Source organism: Orcinus orca, chromosome 1, assembly GCF_937001465.1.
Source record: "Orcinus orca chromosome 1, mOrcOrc1.1, whole genome shotgun sequence".
NCBI lineage: Eukaryota > Metazoa > Chordata > Mammalia > Artiodactyla > Delphinidae > Orcinus > Orcinus orca.
Window position 1 is genome coordinate 52,174,062 of NC_064559.1, and position 27,251 is coordinate 52,201,312.

The 27,251-nt window shown below is 34.5% G+C and overlaps 1 protein-coding gene across 7 annotated transcripts in view; it reads right to left on the reverse strand.

Moving 5' to 3' along the window:
* Positions 1–27,251, reverse strand: part of RALGPS2 (Ral GEF with PH domain and SH3 binding motif 2) — a 314,686-nt gene that overhangs the window by 13,093 nt on the left and 274,342 nt on the right. For 5 of the 7 annotated variants that reach the window (XM_033428158.2, XM_049700970.1, XM_049700964.1 and 2 more), the window contains 8 exons: positions 26,566–26,656; positions 22,647–22,714; positions 21,093–21,228; positions 20,146–20,297; positions 10,465–10,519; positions 7,704–7,781; positions 5,997–6,102; positions 5,344–5,436 (listed from right to left, as the gene is read on the reverse strand). In XM_033428158.2, the coding sequence (XP_033284049.1) occupies positions 5,344–5,436; positions 5,997–6,102; positions 7,704–7,781; positions 10,465–10,519; positions 20,146–20,297; positions 21,093–21,228; positions 22,647–22,714; positions 26,566–26,656 (779 nt within the window). Of the gene's footprint in view, positions 1–5,343; positions 5,437–5,996; positions 6,103–7,703; positions 7,782–10,464; positions 10,520–20,145; positions 20,298–21,092; positions 21,229–22,646; positions 22,715–26,565; positions 26,657–27,251 lie in introns of those variants that run through there. The other 2 variants (XM_004269797.4, XR_007472994.1) reach the window with 2 other exon arrangements.

Here is a 27,251-nt window from a genome sequence, read left to right on the forward strand (position 1 = left end):
TTATAAATCTACAGTAACTGAGACCATGAGCTACTGGGACAAGGACAGACTGACAGGGCGATGGAAGTCTAGAAAGCAATCTGTGCACATAGATGCAAACTCAAACGATAAGAGTGGGCTCTGCAGATCAGTGAAGGAAGAATGGACTGTTCAATAGATGGTGCCAGGAAAATTTCTCATCCGTGCATGCCTATAAAATGAATGCCTATTTCATAACACATTTCACACACACACCCCTCTGACTCCAGGTGGATCAATGATTTTAAAGCAAATTGCAAAACTTTAAATCTATTAGTAGAAATTACAGGAGAATATCTTGATGATCTCCGGTTAGAGAAGTATTTTATTTTAAAAACATGACTCAGAAACTGTTACGCATAAAGGAAAGGATAAATTTTATTACTTTAAAATTAAGAACTATTCACTAAAAACATCACAAAGAGAGTAAAAAAAAAACAAATCAAACAAATTGGAAGACGATATTAGTAACACATAACTGCTAATAGATTAGTATCCAGAGTATATAAGGAACCTTTACCAATTAGTAAGAAAACACGCTATCCAATAAGCAAAAGATTTATCCAGGCATTTTAGAGAAGAAACATGAATGACCAACAACATGAAAAAAACTTCAAACTCATTAATAATCTGCGGTGTGTACATTAAAATCACAAGGTACTATTTCATATTTACTAGGTTAGCCAAAATTAAAAAGCCTGACAACAAGTATGGTGAGGGTGTGGAACAATGAAAAACCTCATTATGCTGTTGGTGAGTACGTAAATCAAGTTGGCATTTTCTTGTAAAGTTGAACGTTTGCCTTCCTTGGTATATAATCTAGAGAACATATGCACAAAAATAGTCATAGTAGCTTTGTTAGATACAGCAATAACCTGGAAAGCATCCAAATATCCATCAGTAGAATGATGAAAAAATTATGGCAGATTCATAACGTGGAAGACTATTCAAGTGTGAAAAGGAATAAAGGACAGCTATATGCATCAACAGTGATGAATCTCATCAACAATATATTAAGCAAAAAATGGAGTGCTTAAAACTATATATGTGAATCCATTCAGGTACAGTTCAAAAATGAGACAATGTGTTAAGGAAACATATATAGTAAAATCCTGAACAAAAACAAGGCAGTGATGAACATGAAATTTAGGACAGTGATAGGCTGTGGGTGTGGCTGATAAGGAAGGAAGAGGATGCTATCTGGGAAGTCTTGGACGGTTCTGGTAATGCTCTGTCTTCTTATGCTGCGTGGAGTTATAGAGGTGTTCATTTTATTTATTATTCTTTAAAATGTACATGTATACTATATATCTTTGCATGTATATGTTTCACATTTTAAAGAAATGGGGAAAAGAAGGAACACATCACATTATTTGTAACAACATGGGTACTACAAAAATGAAAGCCAAAGGGATTAGGAAGTTTTAATACTATGGAGAATCAAATTGGCAATACTACAGAACAGCTGATTTCACAGCTAATAATTTATGTCAAAGCAGATAGCATGATTTTCTAATATTCTTCTCCTAGCCCCCAAAACATCTGCATCAATTGCTTCTTTTTTCAATTAAAAAAAAAGTAATTCAAACAGTATAAGCCCCTTTACATAGAGTACAAATGCCCTCAACCACCAGCTGAATCTCATCCCACTCCCCAGAATTCATCATCCTTTGGGGTGTAGTAGCCATCTGGACCTTTCTCTATGCATTACACCAAAGACTGACTTTTCTGTTGCTGTTGGTTTTTATATACAAATGGGGGTATACTTACTCTGACTTGTGGTTTTTACCTATCAGTATTTCCTTAATAATAAGTATTTTCAGTGTTTGCAGATTTCTGATACTATAAATATTCCAGGAATATTCTTCTATAGATATCTGTGCACTTGTTCAAGGATTTCCATAGGACAGACTTTCAGATAAAGAATCGCTGGTTATTAAGTTATATACTGACTAGAATTGTCCACCACAAAAACAATACCAATTTAAATTTCCACCAACTGTCTATGTTTCCCTACATCCTGGCTAGTGTTATATTATCAATCATTAAAATATCTGCCTAATGGCCAAAAAAATGGGCATCTTCTTTAATCTGTGTTTTTGATACCTAGTGAGGTTCATCACCTTTTCATGTTTATTAACCATTTATATTTCACCTTCTTTATCTCCCTATTCCATTTTTCTACTGTTGTTTTATTCTTACTGAGTTGTGGAAGGTCTTTATATAGGTTACAGATTTCTTTTTCAGGTGTAGCCTTGGTTTTTAAAATTTAACTTATCAAACAGTATTTATTCACTCATTACTATGCAGAGATAGGCTCAAACATATCTGCAAAAAATTTTTTTAAATGAATACACTTCAATTAAAAATAATTTTACAGTGAATGTTTTCACCTTAAAACATTCAAAAATATAGACATAATAAAACCATAGTCCCCCTCCTTTCTTCCCAGTTATTCTCTCTTCCCAAGTCTGCTCTGCTCCTCACAGGCAAAAACATTCATACTTTAGAGAGCAATAAAACATAGAGGTGTAGGCTTCCAGATTTCCTCCTCCCGCATTTATTTATATATATATGAACAGGTATACTTTCATTAGTGACTCTTTTTCCTCCTCCAGCTTTTAATTTTGAAAAGGTTCAGACTACAGAGAAGTTGAAACAATGCTACAATGATTACCCATATATCTACATTTTCCATTTGCTTGATCTCTTTGAACATTTAAATGTAAGCTGCACACATAACATTGGACTCTAAATATTTCAACATGTATCTCCTAAGAATATATTACTATATAACCACAATGTAACATATTCAAGAAATTTAACAGTCACAATCATATAAAGTCCATATTACAATTTCTTTGATTGTCCTAATTATGAGCTTTATAGCTTAAAAAGACTTCCTCCAAGATTAAACCAAGGTACATACATTGCATTTAGCTGTCAAGATCCTTTAGTTTCTCTTAATCTAGAACAGTCCTTCTGTCCCCCTACCCTATTCCATCTACCAAATTTTGGTCTTAAGAATCCAAGCCAGTTGTCTTATAGGAATGTTCCACAATGTGGATTTAATTGTTTCTTCATGATTAAATTCAGGTTAAATTTTTGGCAAGAACACTACATAGATGGTGCTGTGTTCATATAAAAGATTTTAATCCCTTATCTATTGCTTATGTATAGCCAATATTTTCTTGCAATTTGTATTTTAACTGTTTGAAAATGATTAAAATTTTTTTTCCTTCATTGCTTTTAGTTCTGTGCCCTATCTTTTCTATCCTAAAATTGATACTAAATATAAACATGGACTTGTCTCTATACTCTATTTTGTTCTTATAATTTTCTTTAATCTTAACAGTTTAAACTAGAAAAGATGAGGAATACAGTCCATTTCCTCGGCACTCAGTTGGGCTCCCTTCACAGCCCACTGTGCTCTAATTTCTAAACATTTCATATGCATTATTTATCACTTCATATAATTAAAAGCCCAAACTAGCACGTTATTATTCTCTATGTATAAGTACCAATGCCAAACACAAAAAGATATTTAACATATGTATTAGAGGACAAATTCAGTTATTTAATCAATTCTCTAATTTGGCTTCTTTCTAATTAAAGTTAGGAAAAAACAAAAAAAAATTTACCTTATACATTTCACTTCTTTATAATAGTCAAATTTTTTATAAGTGAAATCCAGCCAAGTCTCTGGAAGTGGCTAAGTGAACAGTTAACTATATCTGAAGATGACAATTTAATTTAGCTATATCAACCTTTTTTTTTTTCCCCTCCTTTGAGTACAGCAGTACTAACCAGAGGCAATTACTCTGTAAAACGTTCTAGTGAAACTAAACTGTAGCTTTGTCAGGTATGTGGGCATTATAGTCAATTTGACTAGAATACAAAAAACAGTCCTTCACCTCAATGTGAGGACTATATCTAGATAATTCTAACATAACAGTGCGCAAAAAAGTCAGTGCTCAGGAATTTGTATGATTCCATTCAGGTACAATTAAAGAATGACACAATGTACTGTTTAAGGAAACATATGTGGTAAACTCTAAAGAAAAGCAAGACAATGATTAACATGAAATTCAGGACAGTGACAAGGTATGGGTACGGCTGATAAGGAAAGGTAGGTGATGCTATCATATGGCACTTCCCACATTCATTTAAACCGAAAACATATTCTCCTCTACCCCTGGTGTGATTAAAGGGCTAAAACTGTGAGAATAAAGAAAAGCTTCTCTAATGATAATGTCTGAAGTTGAACTTGTAACTGGCCTCATCCAACCAAACTTCAAACTAGGGATTATTCTTACTAAAAGGAACAAAACAAAACAACAACAAAACAAACAAAAAAACACTGAATCCCAGTAAATTTAGTCAAAGTGTTTGGTGAAGTAATACCTGATATTAAAATGTATACAAGTAATGTGTGTGTGTTAATAGTTTTTAAGAGCCATTGTTAGAATAAAAAAACACGAAGTGATAAATGCCCTCCCCCGCCGCCCCTCCACTGCCTCCAAAAAAAAGAAGGTCTTCTCTGAATTATGCAGTATCACTGGGTAATGTATAAGTAGTAAAAGAACTTAATTTTTTTTTTTTCAGTGGCTTACCTTTCCTCAGTATGGTAAACCACTTAATTCCCCCCCACCCCCAAAATACACAATTTAGAAATAAAATTCCTCTCCAGGGGACTGTGTTAACGCAACATGGAAAATGGAAACTTAGTTTTCCATTTTCAAATACTGTATCACTGGCATAGAAAAAACAGCATGCAAAAAAAAGATTTATAGGAAGATTCTACATCTGGAGAAAAGAGCATTTCAAAGCTTCTTTTAAACACAAGAAGGTGATCATAGTAACCTTAGTAACTATTATTCCTCTTCACTGCTGGGAAAATCACTCAAACAGAGACTGAGGTGGAAAGAACCAGAGATGCTGGTCCGAATTTTTCATATTTTACAAATTAGGAAACGAGACTCCAAGGCGATAGTTTTCAACCATCTTCTGACCCAAAAAACCCAGGTTTGAGAGGGCTTGGAAGTGAAGATAGATACTTGTAGTGTGCAGTTTTGACATTTGCAATGGAAAAATAGCATTCAAAAACGAAACTACAAGATAAGGAAGTTGTTCCAAGACCTTCCTTGGAATGGTCTTACTAAACAAAAATAATTCCATTATAATATTCCAACAAGGAAAGTGTAAGAACTTCTGGGTTAGAATGTGGGAAAAAACCCAAACCCTTGCATTGCATTAGACCTACTTTCTTTACAACCATGAAGAGGCTGTGAAAGTATGCTAACAACTTGGAACAGGAATACTTACATGTTTTCTTTCTGTAGCCTTTAGAGATTTGGCAGCATAGTAGAAAAGTTGTGTCCCACACAAAGCTGCCCAATATTTCGTCCAAGATGCTACCTGGAGAGGACAGACACATGAATATACTACGCAAATGCTACTGGCTTCTCAGTCACTCTGCTTTCTCAGTGCCAAAGATCTTTAGCTCCACTTCACTTCCACCACCTTAGCTTCGAGTTTCATCACTTCTGAAATCTTTATCTCAAATATTCTTATCACGTCCACTCAATACATTCTACTTAGGACTGACCAAACAAAATTGGTTGAATTCTATTTTTTGGGGCTGTCACTCTGTTTTCTATTTCTTCTAAACTTACTACTTAAAATACTTCTTAACGGGATATATTTTCAAGGTTCTCTAAGAACTATATTAGGGAGCAAAGAGAAGTACAGGAGCATCTTGATTTAAACACCCAAAATGTATGATTTAACCAAAATCTATATGGCAGGTATAATAACACTTTAAATTAAATAACATTGTGAGGCAAAGGTGTATCTTAAATTATTTCAAGTGTATTATATATCTGAAATATATTTTATTTCAACTGTCTTCATATTTTTTAGGGTCCTATTCATTTGCTTAATTTTAGAATGTGTATTAAAATATATTAAATTCTTACTGTAGGCTTTTTGCCTTCTTTTAACAAAGTTTTTCTCCTGAGAACACCTTGAATAGTAACAGCTCCTGGATATAAATGTACTGCCAAATCTTCTGATTCTGCAGAACTATAATAATGAAATGAAGAAAAGAACATATAAGCGCTTTAGTGATTATCAAGTAGGTACTTAAATAAAATGTAATTATTCTTAATTTTAAAACTGTTACTTTATTCAGAATAAGAAGACACTGAAAATTATAAAGGCTTACTGATCTGAAATTTGTAAGCTGTCACAAAATTAACAGGAAGTTACTGAAGTCAGCAGATGGTTAAAAAACACATTTTATTGCATATTTGAACAAGTATAATTTAGAAAGAATACAGAGATTCACCCTAGTAAAGATTAAATTAGGGATTTAAGACTTTTCTTCTTAACATGCCACACTGCAGCACTGCTGAAACCCTTTTTTCCCCAGTAGAAACTTAAGTCCTAGTGGGAAAGATGAGGATTCTATTTGTTAAAAGTATTTAAGCATATAAAACTCAAAATAAAAATAGCAGAATCAAAAGGAAAAAAGCAAAAGAAAACCCATGTTTAATTCTAAAATAGGTGAAAGAAGTAATGAAGGCGATTAACAACATATTTAAAAAGCCAACTTTCTGCAATAAAATTTAATGACATTTTAATGTCAGCAATGCATCTAAGTGATTATAGCTTAACAGCTCTCCAAGAAAGGAATAACTCCAAACTCAAGATTTCTTTTTCTTGTATCTTAAGAAAACCGTCACAAAATAATAATCAAACATCTAAATCTCTCTCCCCAACTCATTTAAGGTCCAACAGTTAAAATAAGAACAATTCCTATATAAGTCAATTAAAACATAACACACTGATTAAAAAAAAAAAATCTTGTCATTCCTCCGGTCATTTGACATGAGCTGCAGAATTGCTACAACAGTGAAGAAACCTGAAGTTTGCGAGTTTATCCTTTTTTTATTATTTAGGTGTCTTCAAAGTGACTTAAAAACTTAGAAACCACTAGAAATTTCATGCTGGAGCTATTTATATTCAAGGAGGTATATATTCAGGGAGATTAGACTCCATTAAATTGACATAAAATTAACTTTAAAGTCTGCTATTTTGTTGTATTATGAGAATTGGTGGATTATCCATTACTGTTAACCTCTAGCCCCCAATCAATCTACCATACTTATTTTCTTCTGCAGCTAATGTAGTACAGAAAGAGACCAGGTTTAACAAGATAAACAACTGAATGAACATGAGTTTAAACACAGAAATATTATTTAATAAAAAAGACTTGTCTAAATTCAGGACCTGAAGTTAACCTGAAAAATTCTTAAAAAAGATAAATTGAATGTAGTAAATTCTTCGATTGCAGCCTTGAATAACAAGTGGATTTTTGTACTGCTTATCCAATAATCAGCAACATTAGAAAGACCTGTGCAGTTAAAAAGCGACAGATTTGGAATTATTTAAAAATGTTGACATAAAGATGCAAGTTCTAGCAATTAGCTCTGGGATCAGAAAGAATACTTCAAATTTATCTCTAGATTAAATCTTGGAAAGAAAGTTTTCATGGGCATTTTGTTTAGTTTTTAAACCAATTAGTTGAGAAAGAACAGAAATAATATGAGACCACACCCGTGTAAGCCAATCACCAACACCAGAGGGGAGTTCTGTGACCCCTGAATGCAGGGGAATTGTACCTGCTGGCCTTCACGTGGCTTCGATAGCCATTTCGTGCCACTCTTGTCACCGGGCCGAGAGAATGGTATAATCTGTTCCTGTTGGATTCCATTATAAATTGTATATATTACTTTTACTCACACAATTATCATCAATAACCTAGAACAGCATAATAATTTCTTTGTGTAATACAGCTTTCTAAATCCTACAAAAGGATAGTATGTGATTGCTCCTCTTTCTTTTTTTAAAGCATACAGCATAAATTTCAAATTATTTTTTCTTCTACTATTGACTATAAATACTTAAAGGTGTTTATTAGTTCGAACCATATATTTATATACATTCACTTTCACAAATCTGCTAAAATAATTAAAGAGGTATTTATAACCAAACACTATCAAAGCCTGAAAAATACTTAAAATATCCTTTTGTTCATATTCCAGTTCTTGGATTCCACTTTAAATATGATACCTGGATTTATATAACAATAAATTTTTATTGCATGCCCCTATAAAGACAGCTAAAAGCAATGTGACCTATAAACTTAAAAGTAATGTGGCTTAGGGCTTCCCTGGTGGCACAGTGGTTGAGAGTCCGCCTGCTGATGCAGGGGACACGGGTTCGTGCCCTGGTCCGGGAGGATCCCACATGCCGTGGAGCGGCTAGGACCGTGAGCCATGGCCGTTGAGTCTGCGCATCCGGAGCCTGTGCTCCGCAACGGGAGAGGCCACAACAGTGAGAGGCCCGCGTACCGCAAAAAAAAAAAAAAAAAAAAAAAGTAATGTGGCTTAAACACCTTATTTTCCTTTCTTTTATATAAAATCCAAGAAAACTACCAAAAGAGATGAACTGAGTAATAAATAAGGCAGTCTTCTATTTCCACATCAATTAAAATGAATACATGATAAAGCCAATAAATGATAAAAATGGTATGAGTTAATATTCATCCAAAATGGCACGTGATACTTAACAAAGGAAATAAACACACACACACACACACACACACACACACACACGTAGAAACACTGTTACTTCTTTGCCTAGGAAAAGCCAAAAGTAGCACTGTTGATAAATGATATTTAAAACAGAAAGTATTATTTTAGCAACTTAAGGGGCAACATATTTGATATCTATTTTCGAAGTTCACTATCCACAGGTAGCATTTTAAATCCTAGGTCTTTATTCACTTTTTAATATTTCATGTCTGAGTCTTGCTGGGCAGCATTAATTTGCTCTCAAAATGTCCCAAGAGCCACTGATTTAAACTTGGCACAAGCACAGTACATGCTTTTGGCTGCAAATATCTGCAAAGCAAAACTTCTGTCAAAAGAAAAATACTGTTTTGAGATGTGAAGGTTAATACTGTTAAATACCATCTTCATAAGTAACCTGCTGGGATAAGAACAGATTATTTAACACAACACCATTCTGGTTACTCGCTCATAACTCATGCGATTTGAGGAACAATTCTGTTCATCAATGTTTCTTACCTAAATACAGTACACTCTGAAATCAACATCTGATGATATTATGTTCTTATTAGAGGGAAAGAACTAATAAGACAATTTGTACAGACAGCAAGCCAGAGGCAACTCCTGTGTTTTTCCTGTTTCAGGCAAACCCAAATAAAGAGATTGAAAGAAAAAGTTGAAAGAGAAATAATATGTAAAAACAAATTGTTAAAAATCCCCCAAAACAAAGAGAACAAAACTTAGGAACACTGACAATTAGAGTAGAAAGGTTCAAAAGTAGTTTGAAATATTAGATTTGCAAGTAAAATCTTAATCACATAATGGTGAGAAATCTTTATTAAGTTTCAAGAACAAGGATCTAATTTTCCAGTTACATCATGAAATTTACCAATTCAAGTATGTATAGTTCAATTTCAAATATACAGTTAGTATAATTGTTTTCTATTAAAAAGTGACTGACAGGGAGTTAGGTAACTGAATATATTCAACTTCATCAATTTTAACATGACATTCAAAATTCAATCTAATCTTGTTGCTTAGAAACTTAGATTGCTCAGTTTATATACAAAAGGGAGCAATTATTTTGCTCATGATTCAAGTATCTTAATATGACAATGGCAGAATGGAAATGGTCAAAGACAGTAAAATTCTAATAGATATTTTTTAAATAACAATTATTTACACTGTTTGACTACGTTTTTAGAAAAATCTTATTTTGGAAGATCAATATGGCGTATTTGCCACAAGCAGATGACAGATCATACAGCTTAAAGCATCAAGGAAAAGAAAACAGAACATGACTTACATTATTTCAGTACAAATCTGTGTGCTTTGTGCAAACTTTGAATTAATGACAATTTAAATTCAAACTTTTAGCTGCTTTACTTACAGTATAATTTAAAATTTACTAAGTCATTTTGCTCTTGACAAATTAACTGAGAATGAATGAAGTTGACCAGTCCACTAAATGCCTTAAAATTACTTAAATGAACCATAATTTAAGGAAATAATTTTTTTTGTACACACATGTAGGTAAGCTGTGATTGGTTATTATTATTTTTAAGTTACAATTTAAAATGTACTAAAATTCAAATATATGTGTCAAGCCTCCAAATAAACATGTCGTTACTAGATAACACTAAATTCCAGGCTTAAATATTAACTTTTTTTTTTTTTTGCCACCAGCAGGAAGCCTAAAATAGTCCCTTGGAGATATGTGATAAATATTATGTCTTTAAATTCACATTATCATATACTTTAAGACAGACAAAATAAACTCAAAATAGTTTAAATGGGTAATTTTTCTTACCTTTCAAAAGCAGGCCATGAAGTCTCTTCACTTAGTTCAGAGCCATCACTGCTACCTAAAACCAAAAGTTATCTTATTTTTTAAACATCGTAATTAGGGTTTGGATGTTGTCTTTTAAAAATAAATACTCTAACGGTGCTTATAAAATGACAGTCACATTATTTGTGGGTGAACATCCACATATCAATTCTTCATTCTAATATCATGTGCTTGATTTATTTTGCAATATATTAGAGTTGACAAGACTACCCAAAATAACAAAATAGCATAAAACATTTTTGCATGTATAGTTACGGCTTAAATTCATTAGTAAACACTTTTCCTACCACCAGAGAATGTACATAAGCACAAAATTTTTCCTTATTAGGTTTGCCATAATTTAAGACCAATATAATTATGCATTTCTTACAGGTTCATGGTATACTACTTCCCTTTGTACTTTTTTAAAACCCATTACTACCCTAAGGATAAAAAAGCTTAATGACGTTCAATTTTTGCCTTTGGGGGCAAGGCAGAAGAGGACAGAATCCTTAAATTCAGGAAAAAAAAAAAAAAAGGTGCCATAACAATGTAAAAGTTTCTCTTAAGAGACCCAGAATATCAGTTAAAATAGAAAGTTTTAAATTAGCTTAATCTGAGGGGAAAGAATTTGGAGAGTCTAAAACAGCTTAGGTTGATTTAAAAGTTATTTTAAAGATAATACTGGCTCTCAATAAAATCAATAATTAATATGTCCCTTATGTATCAAGTTGAATCATCTATCAGACTTTCACAACCAGGGTTCTGTGAGAGGCTCAAACTTGACTACTATAAGGAACCCATTATATGTGATGGAATAACACCTCTTCCATGCATTTAGAATGGCATGAGTTATGTCCCATTCTTTGAAGAACTGAGTAACAGTCACTGAAGTAATTTTCTGGTTGTGTGGTTCAGATAAGAAACTGGAAGTAATCTGTTGCTGGCAGTGGGGTCTTGTAGGTTATCTTTTGATGTAGAATTATGTGATAAAGACTGAAAATTTAAGCATAGTTAGTATGACTTATTTGTAGAAAATAAAAGTTTCTTCCAGAAGCATGAAGTTCAGAGTGGATACACCTCCTTTAGCTGGGCAAGACTACTTTAGGTTACCTAGGACATATATACCATGTTAAAAAACGTTAGAGGCCATAGTCCCAAGCACTGGTTAATTTCTCCAGAGTACTTTCTCAAAGCCTCCAAGGGATATATTAATATTGTATGTAAAAGTTACAGCTGAGGAAAAAACCTTTTTGTGATTATGAATTGCATGTGTGTATTAACAACTACCATCTATGGTTATAGACTTTCTTTTCAGAATGTTTTAAAGCAAACACCCTGGAAGGTAATGCCTACGTCTAATGTTTTTAATTTATAAACAAAGATGTAACAATCTCTACTGCTTATCTCCTTAGCCTTGGAATAATTAAACAATAAATACAAAGGCAAAAATTGAATTAGCCTCTTCTTGTTCTAAAAGTCAGGTCTCTAAACTAAGACACTAACTGTAATGGAATGAAATAACTAGATAACTATCTTGTGGTAACAAAAAGAACATCTACGGAAAGTAAAAGCCACAAATAGAGAATAATAATCATTATAATACTTATGATAAGTATTACAGAAAAGCCAAATATTCTGTACTGAATTGAGAGCTGTAATTTTTAAAATTACTATTTTTGGCTTAAAGTGACAGGCTAAATTCCATAAGTGTAACACATTTTTAATTGGAAAAAGGTTCTTCCTCTCTTTCTTGCAAAATTATTCTGTGTATCATTTTTTCAGATTGAGGTTGATATTTACATATAGGCAATTCACAGTATTAACAGAGACGTACTTCAAGAGGCCAACTTGTCTTCTGTTTTGTAAATTTTGTCATCATTTAATCATTTGTATTTATAAAAAGGGGAATATTGGAATAAAACTGCTGAATGGAGCATTCCAGCTCCAAAGCAATTTCACTTTCAGGGTTTGAAACTCTCAAGCGTTAAAGGAAGTCAACATGTTCAAGAAAATGAACTCCTACATTTCTTTATATTGACTGTTCATCAATATTGAAATGATCATATTAATTATAATAGGCTTAGCCTTTGAGAAACCTGGCAATTAATCACAGAAGAAGACATTTTCCTCCGTTATTGCTTTTTAAAAATAAAAATAACACTGTATGGAGATTTCCTAACTCCAAACATCCAAAGAAATAATGCTCATCTAGAAGGTTCAGAAAATAAATAAAAGTTTAGGAAGTAAAACCAAACAAATTCCTCTCTTAATCTCACATCCTTTTCCAGTCCCAATTTTCTGCTCCCACTCCATAATAGCTATCCCTATTTTCTTACCTCTCATTCTCCAATCTCCAAGCTTTGCCCACACTACTCTATAAAGCAAATCTTGTCAAGGTCACCAAGTGACTTTTTTTTGTTTCTTTTACACCTTTATTGGAACATAATTGCTTTACAATGTAGTGTTAGTTTCTGCTGTATAACAAAGAGAATCAGCTATATGTATACATATATCCCAATATCCCCTCCCTCTTGCGTCTTCCTCCCACCCTCCCTATCCCACCCCTCTAGGTGGTAAAAGCACCTAGCTGATCTCCCTGTGCTATGCAGCTGTTTCCCACTAGCCATCTATTTTACATTTGGTACTGTATATATGTCAATGCCACTCTCTCACTTTGTCCCAGCTTCTCCCCCGGCCCCGTGTCCTCAAGTCCATTCTCTACGTCTGTGTGCGTCTTTATTCCTGTCCTGCCACTAGGTTCCTCAGGAACAGTTTTTTTTTCTTTTAGATTCCATATATACGCGTTAGCATACGATATTTGTTTTTCTCTTTCTGACTTACTTCACTCTGTATGACAGACTCTAGGTCCATCCATCCACCTCACTACAAATAACTCAATTTCGTTTCTTTTTATGGCTCAGTAATATTCCACTGTACATATGTGCCGCATCTTCTTTATCCATTCATCTGTTGATGGACATTTAGGGTGCTTCCATGTCCTGGCTATTTATTGTAATTAATGCTGCAGTGAACATTGTGCGACATGTCTCCTCCTGAATTACAGTTTTCTCCGGGTATATGCCCAGTAGTGGGATTGCTGGGTCATATGGTAGCTCTATTTTTAAGGAACCTCCATACTGTTCTCCATAGTGGCTCATCAGTTTACATTCTCACCAACAGTGCAAGAGGGCTCCCTTTTCTCCACACCCTCTCCAGCATTTGTTTCTAGATTTTTTGATGATGGCCATTCTGACCGGTGTGGGATGATATCTCATTGTAGTTTTGATTTATTTCTCTAATGATTAATGATGTTGAGCATTCTTTCATGTGTTTGTTGGCACTCCGTATATCTTCTTTGGAGAAATGTCTATTTAGCTCTTCTGCCCATTTTTGGATTGGGTTGTTTGTTTTTTTGTTATTGAGCTGCATGAGCTACTCGTATATTTTGGAGATTAATCCTGTCAGTTGCTTTGTTTGAAAATATTTTCTCCCACTCTAAGGGTTGTCTTTTTGTCTAGTTTATGGTTTCCTTTGCTGTGCAAAAGCTTTTAAGTTTCATTAGGACCCATTTGTTTACTTTTGTTTCTTTTTCCATTACTCTAGGAGGTGGGTCAAAAAGGATCTTGCTGTGATTTGTCACAGAGTGTTCTGCCTCTGTTTTCCTCTAAGAGTTTTGTAGTGTCTGGCCTTAGATTTAGGTCTTTAATCCTTTTTGAGTCTATTTTTGTGTACGGTGTCAGGAAGTGTTCTAAATTCATTCTTTTACATGTAGCTGTCCAGTTTTCCCAGCACTACTTATTGAAGAGGCTGTCTTTTCTCCACTGTATATTCTTGCTTCCTTTGTCAAAGATAAGGTGACCATAGGTGTGTGGGTTTTCTATCTCTGGGCTTTCTATCCTGTTCCATTCATCTATATTTCTGTTTTTCTGCCAGTACCATACTGTCTTGATTACTGTAGTTTTGTAGTATAGTCTGAAGTGAGGGAGGCTGATTCCTCCAGCTCCGTTTTTCTTTCTCAAGATTGCTTTGGCTATTTGGGGTCTTTTTTGTCTCCATACGAATTGTAAAATTTTTTGTTCTAGTTCTGTGAAAAATGCCATTGGTAGTTTGATTGCTAAACAGATTTTTTTTTTTTTTTTTTTTTTTAGCGGTACGTGGGCCTCTCACTGTTCTGGCCTCTCCCGTCACGGAGCACAGGCTCCGGACACGCAGGCTCAGTGGCCATGGCTCACGGGCCCAGCCGCTCCGCGGCACGTGGGAGCTTCCCAGACCGGGGCACGAACCTGTGTCCCCTGCATCGGCAGGCGGACTCTCAACCACTGCGCCACCAGGGAAGGCCCCCATTGGTAGTTTGATAGGGATTGCATTGAATCTGTAGATTGCTTTGGGTAGTATAGTCATTTTCACAATGTTGATTCTTCCAATCCAAGAACATGGTGCATCTCTCCATCTGTTTGTATCGCCTTTGACTTCTTTCATCAGTGTCTTACAGTTTTCTGCATACAGCTCTTTTCTCTCCTTAGGTCAGTTTATTCCTAGGTACTTTATTCTTTTTGTTCCAATGGTAAATGGGAGTGTTTCCTTAGTTTTTCTTTCTGATTTTTTGTTGTTAGTGTATAGGAATGCAAGAGATTTCTGTGCATTACTTTTGTATCCTGCTACTTAACCAAATTCATTGATTAGCTCTAGTAGTTTTCTGGTGGTATCTTTAGGATTCTCTGTATATAGTATCATGTCATCTGCAAACAGTGACAGCATACTTCTTTTTTTCTGATTTGGATTCCTTTTATTTCTTTTTCTTCTCTGATTGCCGTAGCTAAAGCTTTGAAAACTCAGTTGAATAACAGTGGAGAGAGTGGGCACCCTTGTCTTGTTCCTGATCTTAGAGGAAATGGTTTCATTTTTTCACCACTGAGAATGATGTTGGCTGTGGGTTTGTCATATATGGCCTTTATTACGTTGAGGTAGGTTCCCTCTATGCCCAATTTCTGGAGAGTTTTTATCATAAATGGGTGTTGAATTTTGTCAAAAGCTTTTTCTGCATCTATTGAGATTATCATATGGTTTTTATCCTTCAGTTTGTTAATATGGTGTATCACATTGACTGATTTGCATATATTAAAGAATCTTGCATTCCTGGGAAAAACCCCACTTGATCATGGTGTATGATCCTGTAAATGTGCTCTTGGATTCTGTTTGCTAGTATTTCGTTGAGGATTTTTGCACCTATGTTCATCAGTGATACTGGCCTGTAGTTTTCTTTTTTTGTGACATCTTTGTCTGGTTTTGGTATCAGGGTGATGGTGGCCTCATAGAATGAGCTTGGGAGTGTTCCTCCCTGTGCTATATTTTGGAAGAGTTTGAGAAGGACAGGTGTTAGCTCTTCTCTAAATGTTTGATAGAATTCACCTGTGAAGCCACCTGTCCTGGGCTTTTGTTTGTTGGAAGACTTTTAATCACAGTTTCAATTTCAGTGCTTGTGATTGGTCTGTTCATATTTTCTATTTCTTCCTGGTTCAGTCTTGGAGGGTTGTACTTTTCTAAGAATTTGTCCATTTCTTCCAGGTTATCCATTTTATTGGCATATAGCTGTCTGTAGTAGTCTGTCATGATCCTTTGCATTTCTGCAGTGTCAGTTGTTACTTTTCCTTTTTCATTTCTAATTCTGTTGATTTATGTCTTCTCCTTTTTCCTGATGAGTCTGGCTCATGGTTTATCAATTTTATCTTCTTAAAGAACCAGCTTTTAGTTTTATTGATCTTTGCTATTGTTTTCTTTGTTTCTTTTTCATTTACTTCTGATCTGACCTTTATGATTTCTTTCCTTCTGCTAACTTCGGGGTTCTTTTATTCTTCTTTCTCTAATTGCTTTAGATGTAAGGTTAGGTTGTTTGAGATTTTTCTTGTTTCTTGAGGTAGGATTGTACAGCTATAAACTTCCCTCTTAGAACTGCTTTTGCTGTAACCCATAGGTTTTGGGTAGTCGTGTTTTCATTGTCATTTGTTTCTAGGTATTTTTTGATTTCCTCTTTGATTTCTTCAGTGATCTCCTGGTTATTTAGTAGTGTATTGTTTAGCCTCCATGGGTTTGTACTTTTTAGTTTTTTTCCTGTAATTTAGTTTTTTTTTCCTGCTATCTAGTCTCATAGCACTGGGGGCGGAAAAGATAGTTGATATGATTTCAATTTTCTTAAATTTACCGAGGCTTGATTTGTGACCCAAGATATGATCTATTCTGGAGAATGTTCCATGAGCACTTTAGAAGAAAGTGTATTCTATTATTTTTGGATGGACTGTCCTATAAATATCAATTAAGTCCATCTGGTCTACTGTGTCATTTAAAGATTGTGTTTCCTTATTTATTTTCATTTTGGATGAGCTGTGCATTGGTGTAAGCAGGGTGTTAAAGTCCCCTACTGTGATTGTAACTGTCAATTTCCCCTTTTATGGCTGTTAGCATTTGCCTTATGTATTTAGGTGCTCCTATGTTGGGTGCACAAATATTTACAATTGTTACATTATCTTCTTGGATGGATCCCTTGATCATTATGTAGTGTCCTTCCTTGTCTCTTGTAATAGTCTTTATTTTAAAGTCTATTTTGTCTGATATGAGTATAGCTACTCCCAGCTTTCTTTTGATTTCCATTTGCATGGATTATCTTTCTCCATCCCCTCACTTTCAGTCTGTATGTGTCCTTAGGTCTGAAGTGGGTCTCTTGTAGACAGCATATATATGGATCTTATTTTTGTATCCATTCAGCCAGTCTGTGTCTTTTGGTTGGAGCATTTAATCCATTCACATTTAAGGTAATTATCGATATGTATGTATGTTCCTATTACATAATTATCGATATGTATGTATGTTCATATCACCATTTTCTTAACTGTTTTGCTTTCGTTTTTATTGGTCTGTTCCTTCTCTTGTGTTTCCTGCCCAGAGAAGTTCCTTTAGCATTTGTTGTAAAGCTGGTTTGGTGGTGCTGAATTCTCTTAGCTTTTGCTTGTCTGTAAAGGTTTTAATTTCTCTGTCGAATCTGAATGAGATTCTTGCTGGGTAGACTAATCTTGGTTGTAGGTTTTCCTCCTTCATCACTTTAAATAGGTCCTGCCACTCCCTTCTGGCTTGCAGAGTTTCTGCTGAAAGATCAGCTGTTAACTATACGGGAATTCTTTTGTATGTTGTTTGTTGCTTTTCCCTTGCTGCTTTTAATATTTTTTCTTTGTATTTAATTTTTGATAGTTTGATTAATATGTGTCTCGGCGTGTTTCTCCTTGGGTTTATCCTGTATGGGACTCTCTGAGCTTCCTGGACTTGACTGTTTCCCTTCCCATGCTTGGGAAGTTTTTGACTACAATCTCTTCACATATTTTCTCAGACCCTTTGTTTTTCTCTTCTTCTGGGACCCCTATCATTTGAATGTTGGTGCGTTTAATGTTGTCCCAGAGGTCTCTGGGACTGTCCTCAATTCTTTTCCTTCTTTTTTCTTTATTCTGCTCTGTGGCAGTTATTTCCACTATTCTATCTTCCAGGTCACTTATCCGTTTTTCTGTCTCAGTTATTCTGCACTGATTCCTTCTAGAGTATCTTTAATTTCATTTATTGTGTTGTTCATCACTCTTTGTCTGCTCTTTAGTTCTTCTAGGTCCTCGTTAAACATTTCTTGTATTTTCTCCATTGTATCTCCGAGATTTTGGATCATTTTTACGATCATCACTCTGAATTCGTTTTCAGGTAGACTGCCTATTTCCTCTTCATTTGTTTGGTGTGGTGGGTTTTTACCTTGCTCCTTCATCTGCTGCATATTTCTCTGTCTTCTCATTTTGTTTAGCTTATTGTGTTTGGGGTCTCCTTTTCGCTGCCTGCAGGTTCATTTTTCTTCTTATTTCTGGTGTCTGCCCCCAGTGGGTTAGGTTGGTTCAGGGGCCTGTGTAGGCTTCCTGGCTGGGGGGACTGGTGCCTGTGTTCTGGTGGGTGGGGCTAGATCTTGTCCCTCTGGTGGGCAGGGCTGAGTCCGGTGGTGTGTTTTGGGGTGTCTGTGAACTTAGTATGACTTTAGGCAGCCTGTCTGCTAATGAGTGTGGTTGTGTTCCTGTCTTGCTAGTTGTTTGGCGTGGGGCCTCCAGCACTGGAGCTTGCTGGCTGTTGGGTGGAGTTGGGTCTTAGGGTTGAGCTGGAGATCTCTAGGAGAGCTCTTGCCAATTAATATTACATGGGGCCTGGAGGTCTCTGGTGGTCCAACGTCCTGGACTTGGCTCTCCCACCTCCGAGGCTCAGGCCCGACACCCTGCCGGAGCACCAAGCCCCAAAACCCCGGTTCTTCTCTCTTGGTAACCCTAGTATGATAACGATGTTGACAACAACAACTGCTTTATGGTGCTTACGGTGCCTGAATGGGGGGGCGACCACATTTGTGGCAGTGAGACCTCAGGCTAAACTGAACCTTCTGAGAGAACATCCGAAGGATGTCAGTGCAATGAACTGGGTTCTGACTGCAGACTGTCGATGCTTTGGAGGAGGCTAAATAAAAGTCAGGACATGTTAGAGAAAATTGTTTCTTTTTCTTTGTAACATCAAGTAAATCTTGCAGTGGCTCTGGGAGTGTTGTTACCCTTTGGGATCATTGAAGGGTTGTACTTGAGAATCAGATCTTTCAATACTTGCACCTGTTGAAAATCTGCCACAAGCTTTTCAGACATTCAAACCAAGGAAGCCACTCTTGAAAGCTACGTCATCATCACGCTCACCCTGGCTGATGCGTCTTCGACGTTGCTGGTTCTCCACCCCCCACCATCTGAGGCACCCAGTGACTTTGATCTTGCCAAATCCAGTGATCAACTCCCATTCTCACCTTACTTCTCTTCTGTGCACTTTATATTGATACATTCAACACTTCCTGCCCTTCAGAGACACCTCCTCTACTGGGCTTTTGTGATACCACACTGTTTTTTTCCTTTGAAGTTTCCTTTGATGGCCCACCATTAAAAAAAGAAATTTTTTTTTTAAATCACACTTCCAAATGTTAGAATGTCTTCTCTTATTTATTTACATTCTCTCCCTAGGTGACCTCATCCAGTCTCATGGCTTGAAATACTATAAATATGCTAATTCTTATACGTGTATCTACAAACCTGACCTCACCCCATTAAGCGCCAGATTCATACATTCAATTACCTACCTGACAACTCAATATGGACCAAACATGTCCAAAACAGAATTCTTAATTCCCCAAACCTAGTCATCCTTCACAAATACCTCGACATTTACAAATGGCTGCTCTTCTAGTGTTCTCTGCCTTGGTAACAGCACCACCATCTAACTAGTTGCTTAATCTAAGAAACCGAGAGTCATACTTGATCTGCCCTTTTCCTCATTCCCACATTCCAACTACATGCAGTAACCATTTCAATCAGCACATGTTCTCTTCTCACCATTCCTCAAATGCCTCCCCCTTTGAAGTCAAACCATCAAGCACTTTTCAAACAATTACGAATTATTAACTTCAGTAGCTACTAGCAGTATCATCTCATTATCTACTTTGCTACTTAGCTTTTATCAATTTTTTTCTACTTGTAGTAGGGTTAATTACTCATTCCCAGCTGAGTTTTATTAAAAATCTTATTTTTCATTAAGTTGGAACCCTCTCAGAGAATTATTTCTCACCTATTGATATTCCACTAGAAAGAGTAGAGCTTTCAGCTTGGCCTCGAGATGGTGCATGGGGCTCCATGACGCTATCATCTAATAGATGTCTTGGCCCTGCATTTGGGAACGTTGCACTCTTAAACTCTGCTGTGTTCATTTTATGAATGAAACTGGAAACAAAGAGAAATATTTTTCATATCTTTTATTACTGTTACTAATTCAGGATATAAAAGATACTCTTATATAAAGATTCAGGATATAAAAGATTTATCTGCTATCCTGAACTTACTTCCGAACTCTCATACTAATGAACACACAGATTTTATCATAAGAGCCTCAAACTAACAGTTTAGGGAAAGCTTTTTAGGAAACTAGGCCATATCTTCCTATGTAACAGAGAATACTTTAATTTTATCTTGATTCTTGGGTACATTAAAAATTGTTTTCACATTCACTTTTGGAAAATAGCTATTAAATTTTCACAAAAATCATGGCAAAGGTGAACCTTGGGCTCCATTTTGAGAAAACAATCTTGCAAAGCTAAACAACAAATCAGTTTCCCTTTCTTTATATTTAGGAATAAAAAGAACAATTTTTATAGGCTTCATTTACAGTGACTTATTTGGGTTAAGATAAGTGATCACTCTTGATACTTATGATAATTTAAAATGAAAATGGTATATTGCTTTCCTGATTTTATTTATCATGATGATCTGTAATGTTCATTTCTCTCCCCCAGATGTGAAGGCACTGTTGGAAAAAGCTCATTTCCAAATTAAGGTAAAGGAAGAAATAAATGCCTTTATGCAAACAAGATATTTTACTAAATCAGAAAAAGACTACTGTTACACAAATAAAACTATGCAAGGACACTATTTTCTGTCCAACTAGTAAAATAAATAGAAAAGAAAGCCAACTTAAAAAAAAAACACAAAAATTTGAAAGATAAAATTAAAAATGCTGACTTATAACCCAAGCTATGGCACTTCCTATGTCCATGTGGAATCAGGTTCCGAGGGGATGGTGGTGTCTGTGGTAGCAAGGCTCCTTCAGCTGCCACACTTTTTCTTCCACTTTGTGGAGATGCTCCTACTTCAGGACCTAAGGGTTAAATTAAAAAAGAGAGAGAGACACACACAGACATAGACACAGACACAGACACAGACACAGACATAGACACACACACACACAGGGAGAGGGAGAGGGAGAGGGAGAGGGAAAGAAATTGTTACATGGTTTAAAAAAATTGTTTTATTTGTAATCCTTTGATATGAAATATAAAATGTGGTTTAAATTTTAATATTAATTGTATTTAACAGACTGAACAAGAGAAATATTTATTTTCTGAATCTTAAAACACAAACCTCAATACATACAATATCCATTAATTTCTATCTATTTTACTTGCACTAAGTAGCCAGTATAAATATCCTCCCCATTTACAGAAGCAGCAGCAGAATTAGAAGAGAAGGGGTAAGGATCTCATATCACAGATGAAACCTGGACTAAACACTCAGGTCTTCTGAATCCTAGTTCAGTGCTCATTTAATTTTACACATTACTTCTTCACTCTTAGTTTCAGCTTCTTCTTAGATAAAAAATGTGTAGGGTAGGTAGGTCAAGCATTCAAGTTAGAATTTAAATCTATATTGACACTGTTCAAGCTTATGGGAATTAAAAAAGTGGAACTCAAAAATGTACAGATTTGCAAAGTATCACTTTAAGACTGAAAAGAAAAGCAAACTTAAACAGATTTAGACTGAAATGATTTCCTCTGCTTGGAGTACTCTTCCCCTGAGACACTGTCATGGCTTTGTTCCCTCACTTCCTTCATACTTCATTAGAGGGGTCTCCAAATATTTTTAGAATATACAATAATATAAAGCTTAGTGCCAAGGTCTGTTTTAGAATTTTAAAAAAGGTTATTACTTATGAATTCTTAAAAAATAAATAATTCTCTTCAATTTTATATTTTTGATTATGTGTGGTATACATATAAATCCCCATTGTAATGCAACAGATAAAAATTAAGGGACTAACACTATTTTTTAATACTTTCAGTACTTGGTCCAGTATTAGAGTGAAATTAAAAAAAAAAAATTAAGCCACTAAAATTGACTCTTATAATTATTCAAATTAGAATTTCCCACTTAGACCACGGAAATTTCTAATGTAATCAAGCCTTGTTGCCTAGGACAGTGTATTCTTAACTAAAAAAAAGAGTCGATATTCATAAACACTTATTATTTTCTGTTGGTTATATCTATTTTTCTTGATTAGTTGGCATATTTATTTATAAATTTATTTGTATTTATTTGTACGTATTTATTTGTACAAACTACAAGTAAGGAGTTTTTGATTAAACAAGAAAACCAACAGAAAAACGGACATATTTTAATACCAAAAAGAAAACTGTGCATGCAGAATAAAATGTGCTAAGTGTTATTCACTTTGGAGTGTATTCTTTCTTATTAGGTTATCTGGTTTATTACTCGGTAATGAGAGAAAGCTGCACTAACCTACTAAATCCTCCCTGGAAGCAGCAGAACGTGGTGTGCTTGTCCCTGGTTCTATCTTTAATGAAAGCCTGAATTTCAAAAAGAAACAAAGCACATAAAATGATTAATATTTGACAAAATAATATTAAAATCATGTATTTTCTACCAAAAACCTTAAAACATTTTTATAACATAATCTCAGCTATATATTTTTGTTCAAGAGCAATCTTTAATTAAGTCTCCTTTCTCTTTCATACAAAGCTGATCTTATGGTGATTCCAGGATATATTAGGGAGGGAAAAAAACATCAAAAACTCATATTTAAAATCAGAGAAATCTCCCCAAACGACCCCAATGTTGCCAAACAATTCAACACATTTAAAGATATTTGATGAATGACTAAAAGGTGATTTAACTTGAGGTTATATTGATACTTGACAATTAAATTCAGTAACTTTCACATATATTATTAAATATATTATGCAAATTCTTTCTAGAATCTTTACTGGGTGGGCTAATGGCCTCTGTAACACTGAAAATTTAAAAAACACCTTATTTAAAAGTAACCATCCAAAAAAAACAACCAACTCAACTTATTAAAAGAAAGATCTACCTACACAAATAAAAAGGTTATTTACAAAATCCAGGATAAATCCCTTTCCTAAGTCAAAGTTTGTTAGTTGGTACTTAAGTTCCATTTAGGATAAAATATCAGTTTTGAGTTCCATGGCAAAAAGAGATTATAATTCCTATCAGTGGAAACTGTTTCAGGAAATAGGATACTAAAGCAGTTGTAGAAAATATTTTGATGTAGTCCATGAAATACATTTTGGTGTACTCTGTATTATTATTAAGCATTTGTCTGGAAATTAATAAAGACTTTTTATTTTTCAGTGTTCACCAACTGGAAATGGACAATGAAACCGCGCAATACAAATGATATCATACATGATATTATAATGATAAATCTATTATAGGTTCTTAACTTGTATTTCTTTGATAGAAGAAATTATATATAATTGTATTCCAATTATTTGACCATGTAAAATGCATGTATTGAACAGATGTTTGATTAACCAGAACTCTCTGCTCTTTTTCTTTTTACAGAGTCGCTGACTTTAATTATTTGGGCGCCAGACTGTGCTGCATTCATTCACTGAACACCTGTTTTGTGTCGGGCACTGTGCTCTCAGCACTGGAATATAATGGAGACTAGGGCAGACATGGTGTCTCTTCCCTTCTGAAGCTCACAGTTTAGTAGGTGGAAGACAAAGAAGTAAACAAAACAAGTACTATTTCCTAACACAGAACCAAAATAGAAAGGGACAGAAAGAAGGCTATGGGAGAATCACATTGCTATCAATATCAGCTGATAACCAAGAGCAGTATAAAAGCCGAAGCATTTAAACAGCACAGCAGTGAAGGCTAGTCAGTGTCAGTTGCCTGTATCATCATCAAAACACTATATATAACAGTGATGCTGATTCACTGAGAAAAGATATTATGCTCAGTATTAAAATGAAGTAACTTTGAAAGATTTTCACCCCAATTAAAACATATACATGTAATTTGTAATATTGATATTGGCTGCCTATATAGATGAAGTTGCCGAAAACAGAGGCCTATGGATAAATGAAGTATCATTTTTATTTAAATCTTTCATCATAAAAAACCATTTTTTTCCTAACTTATCACCTTAATGGCTGTTATGTTAAAATGCTCTGATTTTCAACACATTTAATCGGTAGGTTCATGCAATACAACTGTATCTTTAGGAAAACACTATCTTCTTCAGTTCCCCATATGATGCTCCAACACCACCAAGAGACTTGTAGTTCCCCAAGCAAACAAAGTTTCCCACCCTATTCCTTTGATCATTTCCATACTCTGGAACACCTTTCTTAACTCTTCACGTGGAGCTAACTCCTACTCACCGGTTCAGATGCAGCCTCAGGTAATAATGTCACCTCAAGCTGTTCATGTTTCTTTTCTCTTCACTTTTCCCACTTAAAGCTGAGTTAGGTCTCCTCTCATCTATGTTCCCATAGCATCCTGGGCACATCTCTAGTATAGTACTGTTTGAATTGTTTCGTAATTATTTGTTTTGTGGATGTATTTTGCATTAGACTGAGCTTCTTAAGGGCAAGAACAAGATCTTACTTTTGTAATCCCAGCAGCTAGCACAATAACTCGTCAATACCAAAAGCTGAATAAATATTTGTTAATGAATATAATGAGAAGGCTGCTCGAGTTCTAGCTACTCATGAAAACAAAAATCAGTATAATAGCATCTGCTTTCCTACCAAAATGAAGCTATCTTATAATATGTCAGGTTATAGACAGCTAAAACTACTTAATGGCTTAACTGGCCAACTCTATCCTTTTAGAGTTAAAATTCACCATCCTCTATAATTATGCAACAATTTCTTAGACTTTATTTCTACTGAATAAACTTTAACTTCTTTTAAATCCATTAAGTTTCTTGAGCCGGATATAGAAATTTTAATAAGTACTTACTCATATTTTGAGTTTTAAGATAATCTTCTGTACGTAATTGGACAAAACATGAGTGTTTTGTGCTATGTCAGTAATTAGAGAGATGGAAGAAATAGTGATAAATATGACACAGACCATCAAACTCAAGAAGCTTACAAGCTAGGCCAACATCAGATCTGTGAAACAACTCCAACCTTAAAAAGCCGATCCACTGACTTCATACATTTTCAAATGAATTACCCTGAGAAAATATTCTGTAAAATAAAAATTGATATAGAAATATAAAGTGGTAATAATATGGTATGGTGGAGAAGGTGGCAATAAAGGTGTTTTCAAACATTAATAAAGGTTTAGATACATTTAAGTATAAATACAGAGCTTCTTAATATATTTAATATTAGAAGAAAAGTTATTGCTAGTTGTTTTCCAGAATTTCTAGTCTTTTATTGGTACTAATTCTGTACTGCAGAATTCTTTAAAAATTAGTGAAACTTAGGGAACAAGGAAGTTGATCATCACTATCATACGGCATAAGAAAAATTTTATATAATGCATTAATACTGAAAAATAACCTAGTCTTTCACTTCGATAAAATTTTAATGTGTAACCTTTTACTGGAAAAAATATTTGTGGAAGACACCAAGTTAAATTTGAAAGCTTGGGAACAGCACAAAATTTTGAAATTAACAAATGAAGCTACAAGGAAGATGACAAGTCTCAAGAGAAATAAGCTCTTTATCCTCCTATCTTTTGGGAAAAAACCTGGCAGTCATGATGTATAGCACACCACTGAAAAATAAAAAAGGGTTAATGATTTAAAAAATCCTTCCTCCCTTGGGCAGGACTGTGGATGGTTAAGGAAAAGGAAATGGATATCAGCTGTCTTAAAAGTAAGTTTAAAAATCTTTAATGAAGAAGGATTTGCTTGAGTAGAAAAAAGGGCAAGTGTGGTGCTATACTGAATAAATATGTCTCTAACCCAGAGTCCAGAAGGTTCAATATTCTCTCAATACGCAAAAACAACTGAAAACGAGTTCAAAATTGTGTTAAAAATTACCATTAAAAAAGGAGTAATTTTTCTATTCACAGACTGTTTCATTAATTTTTCAGCCTATTCAAAGATAAATTTCCATAAAGATTTAATGCTTGAATTTAGAGAGAAAGGAAAAAATTTAAAACTAGAACTACCAAACATCAGCTCTCAACAACTTGAGAAACATGAAATGCTTTTTAATGGAAGAACAGAGGAGGTACTTGTATATTGGCTCAATCACATCAAGTGATTAAAGAGAAATACATGTAAATAACCTTCACCATTGTAAATGTACAACTGGATTAGGCATATGCATGATAAGATGTAGGATTTCGATGTTTACATACACGGTGATGAAAGGGTGGAGGACAGGACAAAGTTATACAAACCACTTCAGAAGATCCAACCTACTTGTAATTATCATCTTCCACAAACTTTTGTAGTTCTTCTATATACTGAACGGAGTTCAGGTATTTTTGGACGTGAGGCAACATGGGGATATCTAGGCAAAATGTGATAAATAATTATCTGATAAAGTACATCTTAGGCAGAATTTTTAAAGTTAAGCTGAGAAAAATATATTTAAAGGTAAATTAAGGCCACATGGCACCGAAATTTAAATGAACTCTAGAAGGACATTACTGAAGTAAATGTTATTTAATGTAAAACTGGAGGTAATTTAGAAAACTACAGTTGTATATTGTTTGTATAGATTAAAAAAGAAGAAGAAAAAAAAAACCCCAATAGCCCCATTTACAAAGTCCCACGTACTTGAGTAACTTCATGGAAAAAAATCAGAGACATCATTGTGATTTATATTCAAACCTCATCTAAATACAAGATGTAAGGCTCTTTAGGTTTTTGTATTTTTAAAGAAGCCTGGCTCACATCTGTAAAGTAGTTTTTTCTTCCCTACTTAGAAATTTCAAATATGATTAATTTAACATTACAATTTGATGTTATGTTAAAAAAAATTGAGAAAAGTATAAAACAAGAGATTATTTGATATAGCTTTCAGATAATGTAAACTCACGGTTTTTAAACACCATAAAAATTATATAGCTATAATAGTCTATCTTTATTCCCTATCAAACTGA